The 9,060-nt window shown below is 40.0% G+C and overlaps 1 protein-coding gene across 2 annotated transcripts; it reads right to left on the bottom strand.

The window, feature by feature from the left end:
* Window positions 1-1,881: 1,881 nt before the first annotated feature.
* Cryba1 (crystallin beta A1) lies at window positions 1,882-8,394 on the bottom strand. 2 transcript variants are annotated; one of them, XM_034507450.2, is made up of 6 exons: window positions 8,312-8,391; window positions 6,235-6,299; window positions 5,294-5,412; window positions 3,843-3,984; window positions 2,526-2,668; window positions 1,882-2,159 (listed from the first exon to the last, which is right to left on the bottom strand). In XM_034507450.2, the coding sequence occupies exons 1-6, from the start codon at window positions 8,340-8,342 to the stop codon at window positions 2,012-2,014; spliced, it is 648 nt and encodes a 215-aa protein (XP_034363341.1). In that variant the 5' UTR covers window positions 8,343-8,391; the 3' UTR covers window positions 1,882-2,011. The 2 variants fall into 2 exon arrangements, with proteins under 2 accessions (XP_034363341.1, XP_034363342.1); XM_034507451.2 differs by lacking the exons at window positions 1,882-2,159; window positions 3,843-3,984 and having other exon boundaries at window positions 2,541-2,668; window positions 8,312-8,394.
* Between the last annotated feature and the right edge of the window lie 666 nt (window positions 8,395-9,060).

Below are 9,060 nucleotides of genomic sequence, written 5' to 3'. Positions count from 1 at the left end.
TAGCTCCTCAGTGGGACTAAAATGGAGGAAAACTGGCACCCACTGAATAAAGTTGAGTTGAAATGAGAGCTTGACTTATATCTATTAAAGGGCTTTTCTTCAAACAGGGCAGTTGTATCAGCTTTATAAACCACTGGGTCCAGTGCTTTTCTCAGTGAAATTTTGAATATTTATGAAAAAGAAATGGAAAGTCGTTCAAACTGAAATGAAGGAAAGACCTTTGCTATATGAAGCTCTGAAAATTTTATGTCTTAAAGCTGGCTTAAAGGTAGGATAGCCTTTATTAACCTTTATTGCTTTAACATGAATTTGATTAACTGGATGATTTGAAATTAAAGTCATCAAGTTTAAAGGTGAAAACACAAGATTGTTTTAAAGATATATTAAAAAGCCCAAGTTGATCTGAGCAAGTTCAAAAGTTGGGCATGTTTGGTTAATTCACTGCAGTTGCATGTACTAAGTAGTTTCATTTACATGAAGTGTGCACTTAACAAGTTTATGTAGATGTGCTGGCCAGATCTTGTCATTCATCTTTTAACAGGTAACTTCGGTAATTTTCTTAGGACATTTGTAGACAAGTTGAGTAGAAGATACTACCAATGGTGTTTTCCCAGGCTCCCAGATATAAGATATATTTCTTTTTATAGCCTTTTCTATCTAAAAGAGAGGTCCTTTTCTTTCATCTTGTTGTTGACTTTGAAAAGACAGCAAATATTCTGTTTGTTCAGAGTGACAATAACAAAATCTAGTAAGATTCAAATTGTGGTCAATGATGCCTAACCTTATAAACACAGGCAGTAGCAAACAGCTTGGATGGCTTTGGCTACTCTTAAATGTCTGTCAGTAGTTGATTTACATCTTAGTAGTTGATTACACCTGTAATCCTGGCAACCAAAAGGCTGCAGCAAGAGGATTGTGAGTTCAAAGCCAGACTAACCTGCATGACCACAACATATAGTAAATGTATTGGAGAAGTATAGTAATATATTGTGTGCAGACATTTATTTATGATCTGGGTTGCCTTTTAATTTTGGAAAAGGATAATTAGTGCATTACAGTTATGTTAGAAGATGTTGGCCCTTTCCTGCTGAAATTTTTTTCAATACTTGTTTTGCCCAGTTTAAAAAATAATAAAAGTAGATCTTTTCTAGATAGAAGAACAGTGACCAGAAATTTACTGTTTTGCTAAATAACTAACTACTTAGGTATTTACTAAAGCTGTTGCTGATGTTATGAATTCCAAGGAAGTATCAGTTACATGATGATCTTCCTTTATTAATGTCTTACTTAATGTTCAGTGTTTTAAAAATACAAAATTACACTCTACAACCATACTCAGATTTACTTATTTTATCAGAAAAACTTGAGATTTGTAGATCAATGAGACAATAAGTGTACATTGTTGAATAAAAAAGTTTAAAAGTTTTTGAGGTGTTTGTGTTATTTTTTTTGTGTGTACTTTTAAGTTTTAAATTCCTTTCTGAAAATTTAGGTAGGATTGTGATATTGACTATTTTCCAAAGGTCAGTTGTGTGAAGAGTGTCTTAAAGATACTGTGATTGTTAGATCCCTACTTGAGACAGGGTCTCACTCTGTATGATATGTGTATATATACACAAGTGTGTGTGTGTGTGTGTGTATATATATATATACATAATACATACATACATACATCTGGTTGTTCCTGAACTCACTGTATATATCAGGCCGGCCTCAATCTCAATCAGACTCAGATCCACCTGCCTCTGCCTCCCCAGTACTGGGGTTAAAGGTTTGTGCTACCACTGCCAGGTGGTTTGGGGTTTCTTTCAAGACTTGTTTTGTTTTTAAATGATAGCCGCAATAGAGATTTGTACAAAGTATTTGAATCAGTCTCCAAGGCACTTTTTTTTAAATGACATTTATTGTGGATTTTAGTGCTAACATTTGGAAGCAGTGTCTGGGCAGAACATAAAATTCTAGAGTGCTTAGCAAGATTTCATGCTTGAAGAATTTTGGAACTTTTACTCTACTATTGTTGTATTCTGCGAATTGATTGGATCTGGGAAGTCTGGGCATGTGATCCCCACTCTCTCCAGTGTTTGTAGTCTCCTCCATGATGGTCACATTCCAAGATATATTGATAACCACGATATCCGGGATACTGGTAGCAAACCCAACTAGAAAATTCAAAGCATATTATGTTATTAAATCTGATAATAACATATACCCCAAAACCTGAGTCCTTTTTTTTCCCCTCATCCAGTCATTAGTATGTTAGGTTCCAGCTGATTAAAGATTAGCCTTAAGAAAAGTAAAGGGAGCTGGAGAGATGGTTCAGTGACTTAGCACTGACTGCTCTTCCAGAGGTCCTGAGTTTGATACTCAGCAGCCACATGGTGGCTCACAATCACCTATATAATTTGATGTCCTCTTCTGGTGTGTCTGAAGACAGCTACAGTGTACTCATAAACGTAAAATGAATCTTTTAAAAAAAAATACAGTAATTATTTTGAAATGTGTTTCAACCTTGTTTTTGTACTTACGCTCCACACTGTATCTTCATGGAACCAACTTCATTGTTGAACCAACCCATGGCTTGCAAGGAAGGGTAGTCATCACAGATCTCCCACTGGCGTCCAATAAAGTTTTCTTTCTCAAAGATGGTGATCTTAGACTCTTTGTGATTCTATAATCCAGAAGTATTAAGACTTTAGTAGTATAGTTATTCTAACTTAATATTCTATCCATTTTCTGGCATAACATCATTGTCAGGCTTAACAGGGATTTTGTAAGAAAATCCAGCTGGGCTGTGATGGTGTACATGTTTAGTCCCAAGCAGAGATATTTTAAGTTGGAGGAATAGAACTAAACTTCGGGAAGAATCATAAGAGAGTATTTGGTAAATTTCTAGCCCAGGCAAGTGTTACTCCCAAAATCAGGACCATTTTCAACTCTTGGAGCTCTAATGGTTGATTGGTTTCTGCTTAAATATTTTTATTCAAAGGTTGCTGAGTACTCTAAACTGGCCTCATACTCATGACTGTCTTCTAAATTTCCTGGGTGTTAGAATTACAAGTATGTACCACCATGTCCAGCTCTCACAGACTAAACGCAGCTCATGGAGGCTTCTATTTCGGACTGGGCTCACCTTGTTGGGAGGAGGAACATGAAGATTTGGTACTGAAGATTGTAGTTCCTGTACACCTTATTTCTGAAGTAAGATACTTATTTATGGACAACTGGTTGTGATCTGGCATTGATGTGCTTAGATCCTAATTTCTGACACTGCTCTTTTTGCCTTGCTCTGCCTTACCACAGCTCCGGATTCAGTCTACTGAAAACAGTCTGAAACCATTAGCTATATGTTCTCAGAAACAAGATTAGATACTTCTCTATTTACACATAGTATAGTTCACAAAAATGTTACATCATTTTAAAGATAGACTAAAGTTTTAAGATTTAATTTAGAACAGCCTAATTGTTGAATGATACCTGGACTTAAAGTTTTACATATCAATATAACTGTGAAGTTGTACTTAAATGTTAACCTGGTTCTTCAGTGGTATCATAACACTCCAGGTTGACTTGTCATAAGTTTACTTTTTCCATGGTAAGTGGTTTCTCACTGATTGTCCTATAACAGTTTGGTCTTGAATATGTGCTTGCTTCCCCAGTAACAAGACCCTTTTTAGCATGAGGTGGAAAATCAAGTGGTAGATTTAAAGGAAGGGCACCTTGTTATTCTTTACTTTCATTCTCCCCATTACATTCAATATAATTGACAGAAGCAACACAAATACCAGTCTGACCTCATCCTTTACCCTGCCCCAATTCAAGAAAAGTGGAAATTTCAGACTCACAGCGGAACAGATGGGTCGGAAGGACATGAGACGCTCAATATGATAGGCATTGCTCCCGCTCCAGGCATCCCATCGAGGGTATTCTCCTCTCTCCAGGATGAACTGTTGCCCACAGAAGCTGGTGTGCTCATAACCAATCCAGCTGCCAAAAATAGGTAGTGGTTGTTCATGGTGCTTAAAATCTATATGACCTTAGGGAGAAGGCCTCTTTTGTTTTGGGTAAGTTTATAGTGGGATGAAATATCAAGCTAATCACTGACACTCATGAACAGATTTTTAAATGTATTTTGAACTTAACCACTGAAGATAGAAGACCCTAGTAATGTATATTAACAATGCTTTATTTCCATTTTAGTGATTTGCCCTCTATCTGGGGATTGATGATACAGTGACCATTTCTTTGGCTCTAGAGCTTGTAAGCCTATTCCCTAAGAGGGATAGCATGATGGGATGGGTATCTGTTCTTGTTTCTTTTTTTCTTTCTTTCATTTTTTTTTAAAGATCTATTATATGTTCAGTGTTTTGCCTGTATGTATGTTTGCATACCAGAAGAGGGCACCAGATCTCTATAGATGGTTGTGAGCCATCATGTGGTTGCTGGGAACTGAATTCAGGTCTTCTGGAAGAGCAGCCTGCACTTTTAACCTCTGAGCCACCTCTCCAGCCCCTCTCCTTGTTTGTTACTTTGGAGATTCTTCCTCTTGCTGTTCATACTTCACCTTCTTAATGGAGCATCCTAAGTTGTTAACAACTTAGTCTTATTTATTGAAGCTATTTGCCTGTTCTAAAGGGCTGAAGAGCTCTATTGTGCTACAGAGCAGCTTGTGGAAGCTTGCTCACATGCAAACCCACTTCTGCATAGGCCAACAAGAGTACTAGTGTGGGTTTACACCTGGGCCAGCCTGCCAAAATCAGAAGACAAAAGCCAAAGAATATTGCCAAGATTGATTACCAGCAAGAAATTTCTGGAATACTGAAAACTAATAGTCTCTGGATCCTTGAGGTCTTGTTCCTTTTAATAGAGCAGTGGTGGTGCACACCTTTAATCTCAGCACTTGGGAGGCAGAGGTAGGAGGATCTATGCATTTGAGGCCAGCCTGGTCTACAGAAAGAGTTCCAGGACAGCCAGGACTACAGAGAAAAGAAAAAAAAAGATTTTCCCCTTTCCCTATTTTATATGAGCAAGAAAAACAGGTGGCCTATGGACTTCAAAAGCACACATCCAATTACTGTCCTGCCCCATTGTAAGTCTACTACCAAGATGTTAACCCCTAGCTCTGAGTTACTAATTTGGCATGTAGTGATTTCCTTTAGAAAAATAAGACACCGATCTCTAAGAAATGATTGGCATCTGGGGAACATCTTCCTAGATCCTTACTCATATGTTACCATGTCTAAAGAGATCTATCTATCTGAAAAGGTTCTGAAGCTCTTTTGGTACCCATACTCACGCGCCACACTCCACCTTAAGTGACCGGACATTATCAAAACTACGTTCAGAGACATTTGGGCAGGAGCTGGTGAACTCCATCCTCTTGCCCTGGAAGTTCTCCTGATCATAGATGGTTATCTGAATGAGATTGAATAGGACAAGGAAGAGAACCAGGTACATCAGTAAGAATGGGGTGCAAGTTAAGAGCATATGTTTATCCTGTGATTTTCATCACTAGCTACAACCTAGAATGCCTGATTAGGTCTCTTCCAGTGTAGACAGGGCAAAAAAAAGGGGGGTTCAAATTGGTACCACTGCTCAGTGACATTAACATGTTCAGGCTAAGTTTATGATAGAAATGGTGTTCCAGGGACAATGCAGAGCTCAATTAATAGGTCAAGGACTTATGAACTCTGATTCCACCACTTGGTGGAATCACTCATGTGATCCAGAGGTCAGGATTCTTGGATTGTTTTCTTTGCTTCTAAGGCATTAAGGGAGGATTGTGATAAATCATCCTTTCAACTAGAATCTGGTTCCTGATCTGGCAAGCTCCCCTAACTGAGCTTATCTCAGAGTTGACAACTGAGGACAGGATTAAGTGTTAGGGGGATAGTGAAAGACCTGAGATCTGCCACTTCAGCTTGTAACTAAATCTAACATCAGATTGAGAAGAGGGGCCTGCATCTCATGGCTTTTGGGAGACCTAATGGCAAATTAGAATTGGCCTCGGAAACAAGCATCATCTCCCATCCATCATGGACCTCCAGAGTCACCCATCAGAAAAGCCATTTTTCAACAGTGTTTAGGTGTCAGATTGGCCTTTCCTCCTACAGAACAGTTTTGTTTTAGGATGGGTACATTCTCAAGAACGAATACAGCCTGGTAGCTACTATGTGACAGTACCTCAGCCCTGCCCTGCTGGATCCTTCCATTTTCCATGTAGTTGGCTCAGCTTACCTTCCATGGCCCCAAGGACCCTGGCATAGGGTTGGTCTGAGCCATCTTGGTGGTTGGAAGAGTTTCTGGAAGAGAGAATACATATCAGTGATGTGACTTTCAGGATGGGAGTAATAGGTAAGGTATAGGAAAAAGGAAAAGAGGCTTACAGTCCCAGATTTTGGTTGAGATCCTGGCTCTAGGGCTAATACCAAAACCTCAGGTTTTCTATCAACAAACCTTTTACCTACAGTCACTGCAAAAATTAGAAAAGTAATACAGATAAAATACTGCAAAAGTATTTGGTACTCTTGATAAATATTCCTTCTATCCTCTTGCTTGCCTTCAGAGAACAACATTGCCTGCGTCTCATAGTATCAACTTCCTGACAACTGTCTAGACTCCTCATGATTCTGGTGATTGAGTCAGCAGAACCAGAATTCCCCACCACACCTGCCACTGATTAAAATGTAGCCTGTACTCCAACCCTTTGTGTCTTTTCAGCACCCAAATTGACCTATTCTGCATGTCCAAGCCACCGTCTCCACTCATAGACCTAGATGTTTTGACCTTGCTGCCTCAAGACTCCTCTGCCTCTTCCAGCCTGTAGGGTTTGACTTCTCCTTCACTCTCAGCAGTTATCATAGTACTCATGTATGTCAGCACTGAGTGTACACTGGGTCAACATCTCCATAGCAGGGCTGGAAATTCCCGTGTGATTGATACAGCACCATGCCAAAGCTGTGATGAGATGGAGCATAGAGTAATTTGAAATTAATGCCTGCTATTTGAAATAGTAGGTAGGAGGATTGCAAGTGCAAGACCTATTTGGACCACTTAGACTCTGTCTCAAATTAATAAGTAAGGGCTATGAGTTTCAGGCTAGCAAGGCTACATAGTGAAACTTAGGCTTAAAAGGAGAGGGGGAGGTGTGGCTGGGAATATAGCTCAGTACTGGAGGGCTTGCCCAGCATGTGTGTGAACTCTTAGATTCAATTCCTAGAACTGTGTTTGAAGAAGAAAGGGTAATTATAAAAATAAAATGAGCCTGGCAGTGGTGGTGCACACCTTTAATCCCAGTACTTGGGAGGCAGAGGCAGGTGGATTTCTGAGTTCGAGGCCAGCCTGGTCTACAGAGTGAGTTCCAGGACAGTCAAAGCTACACAGAGAAACTGTCTCGAAAAACCAAAAAAAAAAAAAAAAAAATGTCTTGGGCTGGGCAATCCTAGCACTTGGGAGGGAGATGTAGGTGGATTTCTGTGAGTTCGAGGCCAGCCTGGTCTACAGAGTGAGTTCCACGACAGCCAGAGCTACACAGAGAAACTCTGTCTTGAAAAGCCAAACCAAACCAAAATGAATAGCTTACTTGATGTCAAACCCTGCTTTACTTTTTTTTTTTTTTTTTTTTTTTTTTTTTTTTTTTTTTTTAAGATTTATCTCATATATGAGTACACTGTAGCTGTCTTCAGACTCACCAGAAGAGGGCATTGGATCCCATTACAGATGGTTTGAGCCACCATGTGGTTGCTGGGAATTGAACTCAGGACCTCTGAAAGAGCAGGCAGTGCTCTTAACTGCTGAGCCATCTCTCCAGCCCAACCCTGCTTTACTTGAATAATGTATCTAGTCCTTACAAGTCAAATACCATCACTACTCCATTTTATAAGTGAGGACCAAAGACCATAGAAGTTAAGCAGTTATCATTAGTGGTATGATGAAGAAAAGGGAAGGGAAGGGCGAAAGAAGACTGGCAGGTGTATATCAGGTTTCTAGACCCAGAACCAACATTAAGGATTCTACTCTGGCATCCGGGCCAGGAGCTAATGCATGAAAATTTTAGTATTTCTTTCTATGTGGAGCCTCCAAATAAGCAGCATCTCCTCCTTGCTACACCTGCCCTGTGCCCAAAAACCTGCTGACTCTCAGTCTCAGTATGTAGTTATTGCGATAGGCAACTACTTAAGGTAGCAAATGAAGCTGTCCCCCACTTTCTCTACCTTCACAGGCTCTAATTTCTAGGCAGGATACAACAGGTTCTTCCTCTGCACCTGTCTAACAGGGAAAGGAGGGATAAAGTCACTGTCAAGTTCTTACTCACCCAGCTCCCGCTGCACAGTCTGGGTCTCCATGTGGTGCAGCTTCCTCTCTAGAGCCCCTCTTTATAGTCCAGCAGATGATGGCCAGCAGCTCTGTCAGCACTCTTTTTTCCCTCTCTCTTTGTTTCTCCTGATCCCCAGAGCTTTAGTGGCTCAGCCTACTGGGGGAGGTGTCCCTTAGAGCTTTGTTTAGGTAGGTTTCCAGAAGTTCAGAGGCCCTACTGTAGGGCAGGGTTGACTGCCTAGGGAAATCTCAGAGCAGCTGGGAGCTAAGGACAGAAGTACTCTACAGTGAATGCTTGTCCCTATCCTGTTTGGCCTAGGACCTACCTAAAATCTTGGACGGTTTTATAATGGAGTATATGTATATGTACACACAGATGTATACACACACACACACAGAGAGAGAGAGAGACAGAGAGAGAGAGAGAGAGAGAGAGAGAGAGAGAGAGAGAGAGAGAAACCAGGAGTCATGGGGCACACCTTTGATCCCAGCACTCAGGAGGCAGAGGCAGTTGGATCTCTATGATTTCTGGGCCAGCCTGGCCTATATATTAAGTTTCTTGACAGCCCAGGATATATAGTAAGACCCTATTTAAAAAAAAAAAAAAAAAAAAAAAAACTAAAATAAAATAAATAAATAACTGAAAGTGTTTTTATAAAACTGAGCATTTTTGAGAAAACATAATGTTCTCAAAGCTCTTTATTCTGTTATTCTATATACAGCTGTATTGGAGCTAAGTTAATTACA

This window comes from Arvicanthis niloticus, chromosome 6, assembly GCF_011762505.2.
Source record: "Arvicanthis niloticus isolate mArvNil1 chromosome 6, mArvNil1.pat.X, whole genome shotgun sequence".
NCBI lineage: Eukaryota > Metazoa > Chordata > Mammalia > Rodentia > Muridae > Arvicanthis > Arvicanthis niloticus.
The sequence above is the reverse complement of the archived record's forward strand: the minus strand, read 5'-3'. Positions and strand labels throughout refer to the sequence as shown.